The sequence below is a fragment of the Apus apus genome, chromosome 11 (genome assembly GCF_020740795.1).
Source record: "Apus apus isolate bApuApu2 chromosome 11, bApuApu2.pri.cur, whole genome shotgun sequence".
In the NCBI taxonomy this organism is placed as follows: Eukaryota; Metazoa; Chordata; class Aves; order Apodiformes; family Apodidae; genus Apus; species Apus apus.
The window spans coordinates 1,007,372-1,026,912 of record NC_067292.1 but is presented as its reverse complement, the minus strand read 5'-3'; the positions used below and the strand labels follow the sequence as shown (position 1 = coordinate 1,026,912).

The window sequence follows — 19,541 nt, the reverse complement described above, 5'->3', positions numbered from 1 at the left end:
CTATGTAGCAGAGCCTACTGGCAGGTTCGTGTGTTTCTAATTGTTTTTTGATCTTGCTTCCATACAAACAACTCTCTTTGCCTGTTTGCTTGCTTGTTTTTTTCATCAGCTTAGAGAACATCATTAGAAGAGATTTCTGCTTGGATGCTGCCAGCTGATTAGAAGAGTGCACCAAGGTTTTGTCTAATCTCTGGTGTGACTGTCATGTGCTGCAGCAAGGAAATGGCTTTGGAAGAAGCAGCCAAATCTGTACGGGTATTAAAACACGTTGAGGAGACAAGTATCGGTGGGGATCAAATGCGCAGCCATTCAGTGCAGGGAGCTTATTAAAAGACAAGGATTAACTTTGCTGTTGTTCATCAGGTCATAGAAGTGGTAAGGGATTTCCAGGATGGACCTGCCCTTAAAGGCAAAAAATGCCAGCTGGAAGTGGAAAATGCCCTGTCTGCCTCCACTGCAAGAAGTGTGGCTGGTTCTCATCAGCACCATTTACCAGTGGTGCTCTCCTGTGTGGCTGCCTTTTGGGCAGGAAGGTTAGTCTAGGGGTAGGGATAAAAGGGATGCTGCTGAAGAAGCCCGCAGTGTTAGAGGGGATCGTCACAGGAGCAGACCACCATGCTGGAACACACAGGGGGTCTGGGGGAGAGCTGGGCCTGCACTTCAGTGACCTCCTCAAGGCTGGGCCTGAGGAACAACCTGGAGAAGTAGCATTGAACTGGGCGTTGGAGCTGTAGCCAGGCTAAGTGGTGTCTGACATCTTTGTTGTTAAGAGGAAAACTAGCAAAAAGAGGGATTTTCCATATTGTGATTTCTAAGGCTACTACATGCAGTGGAAGGATGCCTTCAGCTAGAGTTACCAGCAGTGCTGTTTTCCCAGGCTCCTTTCTTGTGTTCTTAACTATGTGTTGTCAAAAATAAACTTGAAATAGTGGGGAACTGTTGGCAGGTTAACTGGTTATTCAATTGAATTTACATTTATTACTAAAAAAAAAAAAAGAGGGGAAGAGTGGCCTAGAAAGCAGAAATGTCTATTTGACTGCATAATGCTCTCAATTCTATAGCAGCACCTGTATATCACTTTCTCTCTATGTTAGTTTTGGCCTCATTTGCTAGTAGGTCAGGGTAAAGTTCTCCATCAAGTTCATAACTTGACTTCCACAGGTGGAAGTTCTGGGTGGTGTGGCTTTGCTTCTGGTGCAGAATAGCAAAGTGGAGGGAGATCATTAGTATATCTAAAGGGTGTTTGGTAGTCCTGGGAAAACGAGGATGTCTGCACTCAGCATGGAGGAGCCTGCTGTTGCTTTTACACATTAGAAATGGGTATTCTCTGCTGTTTTCCTTATCTTCTGTGCTCCCGGCATCACCAAGTGCTGAGTTACAAAAAGCAACTCTTTGGTCACCCAGGATCTCAGCAGGATCTCAGATTTGCTGCTAGGCTAAGAAAGCCTTACAAAAGTTTGAGGAGAGGTAGGTTCTCTAGTAATGTAATGAACCAATCCTAGCACAGCACAAGTTAATGAGGCACTGAATTACTAGAAATAGCAGTTCTTTATCTGCACAGCTGAAATTCCTGTGTAGATGCAACCAAAAAGTCATTCAAGGTTCATTAAAGGTTTGGTAGCTGCAGAAAGGTCCTGCAAGTGCTGCATGTGATGGAAAACTGGATCCACGTTTACTCGGTTTGCTGTGTTACAGCCAAACTGATTATTTGCAAATGTGAGGTGAGGTGTTTTTGGGAAACAGCTTCACTTTCTTCTCCCTGCCTTCCATCCCCTTGAAGCAGCAACATCTACCTTCATTTCAGTGTTAAACATCAGGCCTTTTACTTGAAAATGGCTGCTCTTCTGACATTTGGAGGTCAGGTGAAATTGTGAAATGAGAATTCTCCTTTTTTTCTTATGAGGAAGAACACTCCTGGTGAGAGTGCCTGTGCTTTGGGAAGAGCAGGGCTTGCTTTGGGCCGTGTCCAAAGCTATGGTGACTCTTACAGAACTCAACAGTTGTCTTTGTGCTCCCCAACAGAATATGGTTGTGTTGTGTTCCCTTTGCTTCCATAAGCTTAACTGCTGTGTTCCTAAGAATAAAGTCTAAATAGAATCACAGTTTCCTGATTAGTAAGTAGGAATCTAATGTTCCTTTTCACGGGACATGGTGTTTCTGAAAGGACCTTTGATACTGTGGTGATGAGAACGGTTTAAAAGTTGAAGTAGAGTGTTTCCTGTTGGTGGTGATGGGGGATAGCTGGAGTACTTAGATTTTTGCTGTAAGCCCAGATGCCTGTAATTTAGCTTGGTTAGTCTGCATGTAGAAATCTAAAACTATTCCTGCAAAAGGGGCAGCTGTGGTTTTGCTCTAAGGTGAAGAGAGTAGAACAGGACAAGCACTTAAAAATTACACTTTGCAGTCATGAATCAGCAGCCTCTTTCTCTTGCAGTATCATCAGATCAGCTTCACCCACAGTTTCCAGCTTTCTCTGGAGTTACTTTGCTTAAATCCTTCCTAGGCCTCTCCTCTCTCTCCCTCAAAGGCAGAGCTCCTGCCACCAGATACCTGTTGGCCCACACATCTGTTTTGTGCAGGCCGATGGTAACGTACCCAGCCCTTTTTGCAGATAGCTTTTGTGCACTTCTTTGACTTCAAAATGGACTGATGTCAGTTGCACGTAGCAGTTGCTACTAGGTGAGCATCCCTCCTGGCAGTGTTGTCTGTCCTTTTGTGGGTCAGGATTTGTTCCTGCTCTTGTAGTCCTTTGGGAAGAGTGGTGGTGAATACCTGTCACCTGAGGCTGGGTGCTGGCTTGGGCCCCGCTGACAGCCAGGGCTGCTGGAATGCTTATTGTCTGCCTTGGCTGCACTGGTTTTGATCTGCTGCAATAACAAACAAACCCAGTATCACATTTGTCATTAATATTTAAATTCTGAAATGTTTTTTTCAGTTTCAAGCAGTCCACTAACAACAACATCTCCCCAGATGAATAATTTTGCAGTGTTGGATGCTGACCTGCTGTTGGGTGCTGTTCTGGTCAGTACAGCCACGTGAAATATGATTTTCTGAACTGTCAGTGTAACTGGCAGGAAGATCAAAGTTACAAGCAGCTGATCTCAGATGAGAGATTATAGGGGTGGGATAATCGGATAAAAGGCGGGTGAAGAAATTTGACACTTGAAATACTTTTTATAAGTCTGCCTGTCCCTGTGTGTCCTTCATTTCAGTAGTAGAGTTTCTGAAGCCTGGGATCATGTCATTAGTCTAGTTGAGGTATTTTGAGGGATGATACGAGATTCAGAAGTTTATTGTAAATAGGATGTCTGGTAACTGATGACATGAGGCAGGTGAAGGTTTGTGTGTGGGGAAGTGTGTGAGACTCTTGGCTGTGCTTTGTTATTTTGTTTGTTGATCTTGTTTATATTTCATAATAACAGTAACCCTGAAAAGTATATTCCTCTCTTCCTACATAGGGAAAGAAAATGTGTTAAGGGGAGATGTTGGGTATAAATGGAGCTACTTATAGCAAAAAAACCCCCAAACCCCCAAACCTGAGATCAACAGATGTCTTTGTTGAGGGCATTTGAAATCAGCAGTAAGTTACAAGACACTTGTTCCAGTCAGCCAGCTGAAACTCAACTTGTTGCTCCAATACAGTGGCTGCTGAAACCAGGAATTCTGTCTACGTATTTTTTTTTATTGCTAATTAGGTACAAATATGTAATGATGCTGAATTTTTATTTTTGCCTTCAAATATAGTACTGCATTTACATAACAGCCTTTATTTTTGTGGGAGTTTTCCACATGAAATAAACAGAATTCTGAGCCACCTCATATAAACTCTAGTGGTACCAATTTAGAAAGGTTGGGCCAGATGATCCTTGAGGTCCATTCCAACCTGTCATTCTATGATTCTATGATAAAATTACAGCAGGAAATGTCATATGCCTGGTGTGCATGTGCACACATATGTGCAGAACATGGTGATGGAGGTGGGCTGCTGAGTAGGGGAAGCAGCTTTAGCCATTTCAATACCGTATCAGGCGTGGAGGGAAACTATATCCTCTTGGGAAGAATTAGTTTCCTTGCAACAACTCTAATCTTTCTGGAATTTGTCAGTTTTTGCTTTAATGCTATTTATAGTGCAGCATATATAAACATTGGCCTGTGTTTAGGTGAAAACACAAAGTTTCATTTGAAGTCTGATTTGTGTAGAGCAGATTTGTTGCAGCAAGATTTCTTAAAGGTCCCCAAACAATTTCAGGTTCCTCAGAGAAGTGTTGCACAGATAGCTCCTAGTAATCCGCTTCACTAAAAATGTGTGTTAGACTATGGAACTACATATGTTCTCAAGAAAAGCCAGGAGTTGTTTTTTTCCCTTAAAGTTTGGATTTGACCTTAAACTTTTGCCATATGTTCATGAAATCATGGAATAGTTCAGGTTGGAAGGGACCTTTAAAAGCTCATCCAGTGAGCAGGAATGTCTTCAACCAGATCAGACTGCTCAGAGCCCCATCCAACCTGACCTTGAATATTTCCAGGGATGAGGCACCTACCACCTCTCTGGGCAACCTGGGCCAGTGTTTCACCACCCTCAGTGTAAAATTTTCTTCCTAATATCTAGTCTAAATGTACCCTCTTAGTTTAGTACCATTATCCCCTGTCCTGTTGCTGCAGGCCCTGCTAAAAAGTCTGTCCCCACCTTTCTTACAAGCCACTCTGAAGTACTGAAGGGCTGCTCCGGGATGGACAACCCCAATTCTCTCAGCCTTTCCCCAGAGCAGAGGTGTTCCATCCTCTGATGATGTTTGTGTCCTCCTCTGGACCTGCTCCCACAGACCTGTTGTGTTAATCCCATGGTTTTGATCTCTCTTCCTCCTCATGTGTTATCCAGTAGACCTTCCATGTTTTCCTCACTCCTATTTGGGATGTTCTTACATGGGTATCTCTCACACTCCTGGGAGAGGAGGGAAGTTACATGGAGCCACGACAGCAGAGGGGAGACAGGCTGGGAAGAACTGGGAAGGCAGAGGAGGCATTGATGATGGCCAGGGCTGAACTTTCATGGTGCTGTGTGTTCTCCTCTTCCACCACCTCTGTGTTCTCTCAGCTGCATCTCACAATGACTTTGAAACAGTGTCTCCTTCCCTCCCAGTTGCCTGCTCCATGCTCTCATATTTACAGCTGCCAAGGCTAACACCAGCTTCTTTTCCAAGCATAGGGCTCATCTTCAGTTTCAGGTGTGGTATCTAAGTGTACTGGGATATTTTAGACCATGTCTCAGGTAGTTTGATCTTTTATCAACGAAGCATAAAATTAAAGATTTGCTTTTGAAAATCTTGTAATCCTTGGGAATGTGCTTCTATTCTAACACTAGCTTTTCCCTGCCTCTCTTTATCATATTGTTAGAATTATTCACAAAGATTATAATTGTTCTTGTTGTGGATTAATGCTAAAGTTGTGTTCCCCAAGAAAAGGTGTGCTGTGGGAGTTTTGGATCTGAGCATCCCTTTAAAGCAGTGAGCTTGACAGAACCTACATCATGTTTAAGAGTCAAAAATACATTTCTTGAACAAAAAAAGAAGCCTGCAACCAACCCAGAGAGAAAAGCTCACTCTTACCTAATAATTTAGCTTTTGGAAATGAGGCTTTGTAATCAACACCAAATATCTTGTGAGTCATGACAGAATTATGGTGGTGAGCAACTCTCTCCTCAAAGAGGATTTCTTGAGAGACAGCATAAAGGAATGGAAATGTGTGTATGTATATGCAACAGACACATAAAATATAAAGGTTTCTCTACTTGCATGCGCACACACACGTTCTGTGGTATGATGCCTCTTTCTGGGGCCTCTCATGAAACATTTTGAGTAACAGCAATACTTAGTGAGTGCCTTCTCAGTGTCTTGGCTGTAAAAGAATATTCAGCATCAGCAACTGCCTGTGGAGTGATTACAGCAGCTTCCAGCATTGCTACTACTCCTCTGGAGGCAGGGCCTGCCCAGCTCTGGGACAGTGATGTGTGTGAGTCTCTTTGGTGGCTTGGTGGGAAGAAGGAGTTGCAGGGTGCACTGTGGGCTAAGGTCTCTTTTTGTCGACAAATGAACGGGTGTTATTTGCCCTACAAGAGGCTGTGATACCTTGGGTGGTAAATACAGGGCAGGAGCTGCTCCAGCACTCGGCGTCAGTGCCTGTCGTGGATGATCTTAAGTGTCTTTTGCAACCAAAATGATCCTGTGAGTCTCTGATCTGCCTATGGTTGGTGTTTTGACAGAAGTGAGCTCAGATTTTGCAAACCTTGGCAGGTATTGGTGCCTGTGTCAGCCAGAAGAGCCTGGTGCTCATGCATAGTGGGTTGCTCTCTGCGGCTGTTGCACATACTGCTGGCTGAGGGGCAGGAATACTGAGAGGCGCTGGGATGTCATGCAGGGAAATATCCGCTCACGTCATATCTGTGTTTTCCTTTGGCTGGTATTTGTGCTTTTCATTGTTGGGATAAAATCTGAACCTTTCATTCTTCAGTCTCTTGAATTAAGATACTGATCTTGAGGAAAACTTGTAGTTCAGCATAAAATAAACCCTTATTTTTGACGTGTTGATGGCTATGCCAGTGGCTAAGCTCATAGAAACCGTTCAATGTGGAAGTAAGTAAACATCTCGTAAACTGCTTGGGATTTTGTGGTTCAGAGAAGCTTTCTCAGAATGCAGCATGGCAAATAACAAAAGTCTGCAAAACAGGGTGCTCTGGCTGCATTTCTGTGCTCAGAGAGTGTTAGGTGCCTTGGGAGTGGGAGTTAGGCAGTCTTGTTTTCAGAATGGTTCAGATGCACGGTTTGTTCTTTCAAGTAACTTTCCTGGGCTGGGTACACGAGGACTGGCTTCCCAGCTTCTGAAGGAAAGGGGAGATCTGAGACTGAAAGTCCCCAGTCAGCGTAAGTTCATTAATAGGGTTCCTGTGCTAAAGCTCCCATGTATTAAAGCAGATTGGAATTTGCAATGACACCTGTTGATGAGTTGTATTGTCCTCATGGTGCCAGCGTGGAAGCTGCCTGACAGTGACTGGCAAGTAGTGACCCAGCTTCTTGGCCTCCTGGTTCTGGAGGTTTACACTGTCTTCCCTGCTGTTGGAGCTGTGAATACAGCTGCGTTGAGTTTTCCATCTAAATACATACAAAGGAGTTTAAAAACGTTTTGTGGTGTAGAATTGTTGATTCAGTTGCTAGCTCTTCACGTAGGGTATTTCCATCTCCAAATGGGGGGTTTGAAATGATGCATGGCTGGTGTATCCCAGGAGAGGTGTGTATAGCTGTGTGGAGTTGTTACCTCGGGGAAACTTGGGGATACATTCCATGTTGGAGCTGCTGCTAGTTGAGCTGGGCAGCAGCCACCAGACTGGGCAGTGAAGTGCTTTGAGCCCTCAGCCAGCACGGAGAAGCAGGCTGAGTGTGAGGTGATTGACTTCACTTCTTGTGCCTTGGCTGCTGAAGCTCTCTCAGGTGGGCTGTGTGGTGGCTGTGGCTGTTTCACAATGGAGAAGTCACCAGAAGTGTCTCAGTGGCTGTGCCACTGCGCAGGTCTGCCACAGTCACATCAAAGAGCTCTCTGTGTCCAAGGGGACTGGCGTTGCTCAGTTTGTTTGCTTTCTTTGTAGCGTCTGCAGGAGCTTACTGAAACTTTGAGGCAAAAAAAACCCCTGCCTTGCAGATAAAGGAAAGCCAGGGATCTTACATAGTAAGAGCTGACACTTTTGGGAAGACTTTTTATAGCATATTCTATGAGCGGTGATACTAAATTAGTTTCTTTTTCTTTGAAAGTCAATTGCACAGTTTGAATTCTGAGAACAGGTTTGTCTTTGATTCTCACGTGGTTTTGCCCCTTCATTCTAAATGGGTACAGTTTCTGTGGAAGTTCATGAATTGTTTCTTTGTTTGAACAAATTTGTGTCCTTTTGTTTCGGTCTTCAGAATGTGTATCTCGATATTTTTGTGGTTTATTTGTTTTCTAAAATAACTTCATTCCATGACACTAGGGTTTCCAAGTGCTTAATGCAACTCTTCAGAAAGGTTCTGAAAAAGCTGGATTATGGTTCATATCTTTTAGGCAAAAACATGATTTATTTTCTCTTACAGAACATGAACAAATATTTGATGACATACTTTTTGCTTTCCCTCTGTTCCACAGAATCTGTCTATGACCTTCTCCCAAAGGAGCTGCAGTTACCACCTCCCAGAGAAACATCTGTAGCATCCATGAGCCAAACAAGTGGTGGCGAGGCAGGTTCGCCGCCTCCGGCTGTCGTTGCTGCTGGTAAGCCTTCCTGTTTCTTCAGTTGCTTTGTGGAGGTCTGTGCCGTTCTGGCCAACATGAACAGTGCTGGCAAAGTTTTTGGTTGGAAAAAAGAGCTCGTGGAGAAGTAACAGAGTTCATTCTAGGAGAATGTGGGTGATATAAATTAAACGTGATCAAAATTATCAGGTTGCTGTATTTCGTATGTATTTATAAGAAATAAGCTCTTCTGTTTTGCTGCTCTGTTACGATGCAGCACAGGCTGTTTTACTCCTAGAATGCACTCTGTCTTTAGAGGTAATGGGTATCAGTTTGGAACTGAGGCAGAATGCTGACTGACTAAAACAGCAAATTCTAGCTAGGATAAAAAAATGCATTGGGAGATTACAGTTTGGACCATGAAGGTTTTACCAAACTGTAAGGAGGAAGAAAGATCCTGTTTTCCTTTAAGAAGCCTGAGGAGGTTTAGCATTTCAACTCCATTCACAGATAGCTCTCTATTGTCATGTATTACAAAATTCTCAAATACCTGAGATATATACTTGAATATAATATATGTCAGGATGGCACTTTTATAAGGTGATGAATTTAAGTTAGTTATTTTTCTAATTGACAGCATATAAAAATAAAGCATGACCTTTTTATCTTCATCTTTATCTTACTCCCAGTCATGTTTTAGACTTCAGTCTAAAGGCTCTGCCATTGATCTTAATTAAATATAAAAAAAGTGAGGATTTAAGGGCAAAATTCTGATTTGTGAGGTTAGCCTTAGTGCTACTTTGCATCTGGAATTCTTGTCAGTAACTTGTATGTATTAGTAAACATCTGTGCAGTGAGGAAAAAGGGAGAAGGATCATGCTCGTGAGTGATTCATCTTCACTGGATGAGGTTTTTTGCATAATTTTATCCCCACATTTCTTGCAAGGTCATGTTCCCCTTTCCTAATTGGCCTTAAGTTGTTGCTTGAGAAAAACGTATATATTTGAGGATTCCAATAGCTGCATTATTCTTTTGTCTCTCTCTGAGTTCATATGCACTAAATGTTTTTGTGAGAATATTTCCCAGATTTGCATGGTACAGGAATCCTGATCAGGAACTGAAGTGATTGTAGACTGGTCAGAGAAACTTTACAGCACTGCTCACCATTCATGTTTTGCCAGACCTCTTCTGAGAGAACCTGTGGATTTAACTGTGCACAGTGGAAAGTCAGTCATTGAAAGAATTTGAACAATATTTATTATATTGAAAGGATTTGATGTTTTTATATCACTTAAAAAAAAAAATAATTTGGGCATGTATTTCTAAAATCAAGATCCTTAATGATTGGTTTGGTTCAGCAACCAAATCCTGCAGAAACATGTATCTTAAAAACAAGTGAACCACAAAACCCCCACAAACCCTGTTACACTCTAAATCCACAGACAGATGAACTGCTGATTAATTCTGTATCTAACAGAAATGACTTAAAAACTTGAATGGAACTAAATGTCTGTTACCTCCAGGTATTTAGTATCTGCTAACAGCCCGTCCAGTTCCTTTGAGAGAAACTAGAAATGTGTTAGTGGTGTTTGGGTTAAACTGCAGCACAATTGTCTTGAATAAAATACTTGGAAAAAATAGTGTTGAGGGTTTTTTTTTTATCAGCACTGCAAGGAGACCTGCTCCTTCAGTTTAGAACACTGCAGAGTGCCTTGGGCCGGGGCTGCACAGCTGCTTTTGGTGCCACAGGGAAAGGAGAAATGGGGAGAGGAAGGAGCAGGTGAAAAAGGTGGAGCCAGTTTCTCTCAGTGCCTGTCAGGTTGTGCTGGGTTAAATAGTTGACTGAGCTGAGGCTTGGAGACCTTCTACCAGTGTTGTGATGGGACAGGTAACTTCCCAGGTGCCATAAAAATCAGGACCCGGGGTGTTAAGCACAAACAACTACAGTTCTCCAAGTTGTTAAAAATGTTATTTAAAAAAAACTTGACCAACTGAGCAAACCCACCCCAATCAGAGGAAACTCTGGTTTTGTTTTCATTGCTTATGTCACTTTCCACTACAGTGAGGGCAAGAACAATTGAATCTTGGTCTTTTATAAACACATAATTGTGATGACCAGGAGGGCTGAGCAGTGAGCTGTGCCCTGCACCCTTGCTTGGTGAGGGGGGCCCCAACCCAGGGCTGTGCCGTGGGTGCCCGAGTCCAGAGGTGTCAGGGAAGGCTCAGCCTCGTGGCCAGTGACTGACAGCAGAAAGAGAGCTTCAGTGTAACGTCTTAATGGGATTTTGGTTTGGTTTTGTCTTTCTCCTGACCTGCACCCCATCCCTGAAAGAAAACACCTGCATCTCAGAGAAATGTTCACCTGCAAAACAGATCCATAGCCCGTGTTCCAGAGCTGTAGAGACAGAGCAGAAAGGGGGAAAGAACACTCCCTGATCCTCCCTCTGGTGTTGGGAGGTAATATAGATGCTATTTTTTAAAAACCAAGACTGACTGTTCATTTGAGTATATCAACTCCTTAACAGCAGACTATAGAGACGTTGCCAATGAGCTGACACTGTACAGGCAACAGGGTGAGGAGGAAAGGTGGTTCTGGCAACCTAATGTTCCTGTAGCTGAAACCTTTCCCTTGCTTTCTGAGTTTCTATTTTTAATTTTCATGTCAGCTCTTACTTGCTCTAAACCCTCACATTTTTGGGAAATGATGGTTCAGTCTCCATAGCACTGTAGGTAATCTCACTTACTCTGGTTTTTAAGAGGAAGGGCTTGTGCCATGCTGCTGGTACACTGTCTGAAGAAGTCAACTGCAGGTATTATCACTCTGGGTAATGAGAGGGTTACATTACAGGAATGATCCCAAGTGGTGAGAGCTTTGTACTGCTCCTCTAATAGTTGACACAGTTTGTTCTCTGCTGCCCAGAACCCCAAGTAAGTAAATCTGTCTGAAACATACTTGGGGCTTGCTGTGGGGTCTTTTCCCATATAAATCACATTGTAGCTGAGAAATATATATTGCTGCAGTTAATTCATCTGTTTTTTTTGGAGGAGCAGGATGGGCTGTTTTTAGCAGTGATGGCCTTGCAGGGGCAGACTTCTAGTTCTTCCATTTGGAAATTTGTTTTGTGATTTACAGAACAGTTTTAAGAGTATTAAAATGGAATGTTGCTGATTGGATTTTCATTAATTTGTTAATAAATGTGTATCTCATATTCATTAATCCAGACAAAAGAGGTATCGCCCACTCTGATATCCAACAGGCAAGTATAATTTAATAGAACTCTAGGATTTTGAGCTGCAATGTTCACAACCTAAGCTGCTGTCTCAAGCTTCTAATTCTGTTATGCTTCTGGAGAGCAGAAGGGAAGAGAAGGATCTGGTTTTACTGCTAGAAACTGTTCCCTCTGCTCTTTGAATTACAGGAGTCTGTTCAGGGGACAGGAAAAGGAGGATTTTGCCTGGTGTGGCACCATAAACACATTAAATATGAATCATCTTTCAGACTCTTGAAATGCATGAGGGTGTCATGCTGAGAAATGTCATTGTAAGCTGTGCCTGGATATGTCTTATACAAAATAAATGTGCCTGAAGCTTTAATAATGCCCTCCACACAATATTTTCAAGCTCCAGTTGCAAGGAGGGATGCCTCATTCTTTCTGCTGGGTTCTTAAAGGTTGAACAGGTTTTTTTGTGCTGATCAAGACACATTGAACCAGCGTTTCAAATGCTGAAAATTCACACTGCTGATGTGAGTCCTTTCTCAGAGGTGACTTTAGTTGGTAGGTCAGCACCTTGTTCTTATCTTTTGGGGATGTTTCAGGAGTGTTTTTGACCACGTACTCTAAACAAGTGTTGCATTTTCATCTTTTATATCCAGTAACAGGAATTTTCAAACCTTCTGAACCCCAGTGAAGAAAACTGTTACAGAAACTTGCTTCTCGGCTTATCATCCCTTTCTTCTTTCTGCAGCAGATCTTGGAACGAGCTGCTTCAGCTTGTTGGTGATCTCTTAAGCTGCTCTCCATTATCCAGAGGCATATCTTTCCATATTTTTGGATTGCTCCCCAGGAAAGTATTTCCTGCATCGTTTCCATTCTGACAGTTTCTAGTTCTTATCGCAAACCAAATTCTCCACAAAAGAGCAGTGTTCTAGCTGTAACAGCAAGGGAACAGATTTTATGCCACTGAAAGGTATTTACTGGTCTCTTCTTGTATCCTTTTTATTTGGATACAATTAATCTGTGATGTGTTGAATTTTTTCTGACTCACAAACATCTGTGATTGTATCCTGGGAAAATACTTGGTAGGCGATGGTGCTTCACCTTTTTGTGGTCATGTCCATTTTCTGCTCCTTTGTAATTAAAGGGACAAACTACTTGTCCTAAACAGGAGTATTGGCTTTTTTGATCAGGGTTGTTGAAATACTTGCTATAAGCATTTTTTGTCATTTTAATCATGAAAGAAGGCTTTGCTTCTCAATTGGTACTGTAGAGAAAGGGATGAAAGTGCTTCCATCATCTGTGGGGTAGAGATGAGGTGCTGAGGGCTATGGGGCATGTTTTCCACTGTCAAGATAAGGCTTTTTCATAATTCTCAAGCTAAATATTCTATTAAAGACTCAGAATGGAGATGTGAGGGGTTATTTGCTTTGTTTTGGTTTGTTTTCTGAGTAGCTAGAGTCAGGCTTCTTAATTTTTATTTTTAATGAAAATATTTTGTCAATTTCTCATCCTTCCTAGTGTCATTAGTCAGTTTTTCCTGTTGATATAGAAATAATTACCAGAAATTTCAGAAAGGATGTCAGGGCTGCAATTCTGTTATCCTGGACTTATAATTACATCTTGTAAACAAATTATCAGAAAAAAAGATTCTTCTTTGTAGTTGGTCTCCAATGCCTGTAAAAACTTCCATTTCTTTGTAGGCTTTCCCCTTCCCACCACCCTCCCAGTTGGAAGTGCCTTCCTGTCATTTCCTAGGAGGATGTCTTCCAGGGATTTCTGTCTGCAGTGTGCTTGCTTCGCTCATGGGTCAAATCTTTCTTACAAAATTATTTTAAACCAGATCCTGATACTCTTTGAAAATGCATCTTCCTGGTGCTGGGGATAAATTCAGTGCCTTACCCCTCTGGCTTGTTAGCACTGATCTGTATGTGAACAAAAGAAGTTTTATTCCTGGCATCTCTCTTTTTAAAAAAAAAATAAATAAATTCAGTCTTCCTGACTCTCATCCAGTCAGTAAACCCAGTTTTCTAGAACTGCTCAATCAAACACAAGCGGTTCTATCAGTCTGAGAGATTTTTATGGCAAATTCTGCATGAAATGGCTCTTATTCTTACATTGGAAATGCATGAGAATTACTTTCCAACAAGAGAATTCCCTGTTCCCTAATGGATAAGGGAAGCTCAAGGCAGTGAGGGGCCGAGAGCAGTCTGGTGCTGTTTGCAGTGGCACCATCGAAAATGTCATGAAGGCCAAGAGGAGTTATTGATTTCTTAGGAAAAAAACAACTGTGGATCTAAAGCACAAGAGTCTGTATTAAAGGGAGGCATCAGGTTGATCACACCCCTTGTGGGGCAGCGGATGCTGGGGGAGTTGAGGAGGTGACAGGTAGAGCTTGAAGAGAGCAGCTGAGGCTCCTAGAGTTCTGACTTGCTTGTCTGCAGCCGGTTACCGCCCCGAGCGGGGAGGCTCTAAGATCCATGGAATTTGGTGTGTGTGAGCCACTAACAACAGTTCTTAGATACTTCAACTTGAGTGTTAATTGAATAACCAATGTCATTTATAACAGCAACAGATTGATTGATGTATTTACCCAAAGTATAATACACTGCTTGGTTCAGCATGTGAATGTAAGGGGAATTTACACTGTTGGGCTTAATGTAAATTAAATTAACCTACCTATCTTGAATCTGAGTGTGTTTGATAACTGGTGAATTGGATTGCTTGATGATATTTGCTGGGATGCTAGTTTTTTTCTCTATTAATACACTTAACTTGCATTCTAGCTTCGCCATTCAGAGACAGGCATCGAGTGGTGGGTTGTGTGACAGTGTCTGTCAATAGTGAAGAAAAATAGTGCCAGAGACACTTAACCCATCCAATCTCACCCAGGGTATAGGTCGGTCTTGTTTTCAGACTTCTTCATAAGTCTCTTTTCTTTCTTTCTTTTTTAATTTAATTTTATTTTATTTTTTTATTTCTAAATAGTGGATTGATACTGATTTGAAACTAAACTTTTTGGAAAAGTTTTTGACATTACCTCAGTAATACAAGAAGAAGAAAAGTAGAACCCCCAGTTTGGCATGTGAGGTGTTGAAAGCAGGTTTGCAGCCACTTTGTAAGTTCTGGGTTTTACCTTTAAAACCTTTGACAACACGAGGGTTGATGCTGGCAATTTTGCACATGGTATCTTTCTGGTCTTGTTCTGAAATGGTTCTTCTGTGTCCAGTGGTTCAAACAAACCAATTAACATACAAAAGCCTTATCCAAGAGCATGATATGTTGGATAGATTAACAAACATGAATTAGTATACTTTGTATATTAAGCTTATACATCTCCTAAGCCTCACCCTGTGTGGTGAGTTTTCATTTTTGACACTTAATTGTTTAATTAATTGACACTTAAGAGGATCACATGGGATGCAGGCTAGGTTCTGAGAAAAAGGCAAGTTCTCTGCTGGCCTTCTGGCAGTCCTGGCTGGTCATGCACAGGTGGCTGAAAAACATGAGAGAAAAAAAAAAAAGTCTCCAGTTTATTTGTGTCCACAACCTTAAGCTTTCCAGACTGGGAAATGACTGAGCATTCCAGCTGCAATAAAATGCAATAAAAAAAGGTCATCAGGACACTATCTGTTTCTTTCTGAGAACTTGGTAATCCTTGTTGTATTTAAGGATCTCTTTGGAAAGAATGAACAAGGATTTCAGGATTGGCTCCACGTAAGTGTTACCTAAAGACAAGGCTCCCTCAATACCAAGTAGTGATTTTTTTTTTTTTCTTTCTCCTGCCTTTCAGACCTTTTTTTTTAGAGGCTGAATGCCTTGTTTGACTTCAGAAGATAATAGGATGTAGAAATATATGTCATTGCCTGAGTTGCTAACTCAGGAGGTAATGAATTTTCTTTGTGCAATGCTTTATGTTACTGAAAAGCAACAGACTGCACTGATTTGCTCATGGGGATGCTCTTTGCTTTGTGTTCCCTTGGTCTCTGATACTATCTGAGCCTGTGATTTTTAGCATGCTTTCATGCCACGTGCGGTGCATCCCTCCTTCCACTGCTTGCTTTTTGGCTGCTTTTTATTTCCAGAACGAGCCTGAATTCTTCAGTCTTTTGGTTGTGAATGTAATTCTGTTCACTGCCTGGAAGCGAGGGGAATGTTTGGGAGCAGGAGGCAAACGTGCAAGTGACTGCTGTCACCAACAACTGGAATTCCTTTGAGATTTAGTCTTCCTGAGGGCAGTGCAGAGGAATTGCTTATCTTCACTTGCATTCTGTACTCCAGCACCAACCACTTAGTTTGTTAGTTCTGGGTTATTTTCTGTCTTTCGCTTACACGTGATAGAGATCTTGGTAGTGCTGTGTCAATTCCAATGTCCAAACCAGAACCAGGGCTCCCTCATGCTGAGCTGTGTGATATCACTGCCCCTCTCAGAGAAGAAAAGCTCGTAGGACAGGCAACAAATTCTGAATTACTTATTTCAACTACCTTACACGTTACAGTGATGGCAACAAATAGATTCAGGAGGTTTAGTTTCAACAGTGATCAAAGTTGCTCTAATGTGGAAGTAGTTTTCTCTTTTTTTATCCCTCCTTTTTTTTTTTTTTAATTAAGAAAAAGGAAAAAAGTCTCCCTTGTAATGCTGGTGCACGTTTGATTTATAATACTGTGGCTGCAGACTTGCCATAACATGCACTTGGCTTCTCTTCAGTGTTGTTGCTCTGAAAGCAGTTTTTGTTTTGAGGCTGTGTTAAAGTATATTCAGTCTTATATTTCAAAATGTACGTACTCATTTGAACCATATGTTTGTCACTGCAAGCACTGTTAAATTGCAAATGAAAGAGCCACCTGTAATGATTCCCATTCATCTGTGTCTAAAGAAATTAACCTTAAATAAAAGAAATGCTGGAACTGGGAAAGGCGTGTGTATGTGTCCTCTGACAGCCAGCCCAGTGCACCCTGCACACGGAATGTCCACCCTTGTATTTTGGTTATTTGCATGTTGGGGAAGACTTCATTCCTCAAACCTAGGAAGTGAAAACTACCCTCACCTTTTAAATTAATGCCAGTCATGTCTGAGTTCCCGAGAGCTTGAAAAGAAACTTTTTTCCAAAATGCAGCATGTTCAACCATGCTTCTTTGGGCATGAGACACACATGTGGTCACTGGCTTTTAAATAAATTGATAAACCAAAATGGGAGCTGTATAAAACATACAGTGGTTTATTCGTTAGAGTAACTATATATTCTTATTTGGTTGACCCCATTTATATATTAGTTCAAAAGAAGATGAGTTGGCTACAGGCCTGCATACGCTGTGAGAAAATCATGCATTTTACTGTGTTTCTTAGTATTTGTATAATTTAAAATGTTATTAAAGCAATTACTAATTTATCCCCCAAAATAGATTTCAAATTTGTGTAGTTGGTTGTTGTAGTATAGCCAGTTTATTTCATTGGTTGTAATATTTGTCAAACTTCCTTACATATTTTTAATTCTTACCCTGGACAAGACACTGGTCTGTACATGCTTTAAAACAGTTGGGTGCTCAGGGGTGGCAGTGGCATTCAGCTGGCAGCATCTGGGGCTATTTTGCCATTGCTGTTTAGCTTGATACTATTTCAGTAATCTCATCTTAGTGTTGCACAGGGGTGTCTCTGGTGAATGGAGGTAAATTTCTAAGGGACAGTGTTTTTTTTCCTTTCTACATGTATAAAGGAAAACACACCCACATTCATACACATACCCACTTTCTAACTTCTGGGGGAAAAACCTGGAGGAGAAGTTGCTTTGGGTGGCAATAGTGATAGCAGCTGAAATATTGCAGAATGCTGCACCCCAAAATAACGATCCCTTTACCAGCTCTTTTAGCTTTATGCTGAAAAGGATTCTGTCTAGTGATCAATTGATTTTTTTTTTTTTTCCCCTAGGAAAATGAGGGAAAAGTACACTTGTGTTTCTGGGCAGGGTGTGCACTGAACCACTTGCTAAGCAGGGTGTGACTGGGGTCGAGTCTCTCTGCTTCTCTGCAGCCCTGGCTGAGCAGTGCCACGAAAGACCTTTCTAAAACATTCCCAGGATTTGCTGCAAAAAGATAAATCTTTGACATGAATCTGTTGGAGGAAAAGTCTCCCAGCTCTCGAGCCCTGCCACCTGGTTCAATGTCCAGAATTCTTTATTTGTCACAGCCAGGCAGACACGTTGTTCTGTGCATGCTGCTGGGTTTCATCTGTGAGAAGGAGAATCGATTTTACATGGGGGAAATCTTGCTGTGCAGTGAGTCCAGTTTGCAAACACTTGGTGCAGAAGGTGCCCTCTGTGCATGCTGCACACTCCGATTTCCTTCAGTGGGAGTGCATAAATGATGACTGGAAACTAATTCTACTTCAGCAAAACAAAGTAAACATCCCAAATAGCAATGATCTTTCTCAACTCAAAGTGGCTGCAAATCAGCTCCTAAATATTGTCACTGGAATTAATATCTAGATTTAATAGTTCTTGCCAATCCTATAAATGTTTTTGAGAAAAGCATTGCATTAATGCATGATATAGAAAGGATAAATTTGCCTTTAAATTGGAATGCAGTTCAAAGTGACTGAAGTGTCCAGTTTCAGCCACTGTATTTGCCAAAGAACAAGTTGGAAAATGGAACTGGTATCATTCATCTGCTCCTGGTTCACTGGGAGGTTCGGGGAAGGGCCTTTCCACACAGATAAAAGCAGAATAGTTTATTGGTAGACTGTAATGGCCACTAAATTCTACAATCTGAAGTACTGTAGGTTCACTACTAAATTAATTTAGCACAGAAAAACTGAGAAACAATAGCTGTTTCTGCATTCTTTATCATCAGTCATTGATAGCCCTTGATAATCACAAGTAGGCTGACCTAGTGGAAGGTTTGTTGTTAGTTAAATGTATGTATCATGCTGAACATGCTTTATTCTGGTACTTTTAAATAGCTTAAACTGGATAAAATAGTTCAATTATCTCTCAAGCTTTTAGACTCAAAGTCAATATCATAGTTGGGATTTTAAATAAATCCCAAATAGAAAGGAAAGCATTATGTTCCTCTTAATAGGTATTACCTCTATGACAACAGTAACTAGCTGAACAAATGTGGGTATGATTATCTATATTTTATCTACAGTTTGTTTCCATAACTAGATTATTCCTGTGGTGGGTGTTTATTGTGTAAGGTGTGGTCAGCAGTGCAGAAATAATAGCTTCTCCCCCTTGGAAGCTTAAATGTGGATATAAAATTTAGGTAGTCATTCCTCAGTGAGCTACAGCTGGTGTCAGCAAGTGCCTGACGCCCCGTGTCCACGCTGCTGCCTCTCAAACACTTCAGCTTTACACCTTCAGCTGGTTAGTTCATTCAGGTTCTTCAGTGGGAGTGATTCTGTTGTTCTCCAGAAACCTTCAGGGGTTTGTTTGATCTCTTAGCTGTCATTTCATGTCTCTGAAGCCCATTGATCCGTGTGACCTCCAGAGGAGTCGCAGTCTGACTGTTTAAAACCCGCCGCTTGGTGCGAGCGTTTCGGAGGTCTGCCCCAAGCTGTCCCGGCTGCACCAGGGACTCAGCTGAGAAGGTCTGAGAGAAATCAGTCCCAGTGACTGAAAGAGTCAAATTACAGAGATTTCATGTCTTTTCATGTCAGCGTGTCACCTATTCAGATGTTTCATCCCTGGTCAAAATAAACAGCTACGTGATAGTGACTGATACCAGTTCCATTTTGCCTACCAACTCAGTTGATTTTATATTTTATTTCTCATTTATAATGGAATAATCAGCAGCTCTTTTTCTCATTTATTTTCTCATATTTTTATTCCAGGATTTGCCTCTGAAGCAGGGAGTGTCTGCATTAAAAATGACCTGTAGTTCTCTGCTTCATAGGTTAGAAACTTATTTTAATATTTTGTGGCTAAGCACAGTCCCGTCTTTTTCAAAAATAAAAATTTCCAACAATAAATGGTTCAATTGGCATTGAATATGGATTATAAGCATTTTGCATTGGGGCTTCCATTATTTTAGACAAAATGGCTTCTACACAAATAACTAGTCCAGCTGAGGCAATGAAAG

The 19,541-nt window shown here is 41.5% G+C and overlaps 1 protein-coding gene across 6 annotated transcripts in view; it reads left to right on the top strand.

Moving 5' to 3' along the window:
- Nucleotides 1-19,541, top strand: part of NFAT5 (nuclear factor of activated T cells 5) — a 62,126-nt gene that overhangs the window by 13,891 nt on the left and 28,694 nt on the right. For 4 of the 6 annotated variants that reach the window (XM_051629825.1, XM_051629826.1, XM_051629824.1 and 1 more), the window contains exon 2: nt 8,167-8,292. In XM_051629825.1, the coding sequence (XP_051485785.1) occupies nt 8,167-8,292 (126 nt within the window). Of the gene's footprint in view, nt 1-8,166; nt 8,293-19,293; nt 19,356-19,541 lie in introns of those variants that run through there. The other 2 variants (XM_051629828.1, XM_051629829.1) reach the window with 2 other exon arrangements.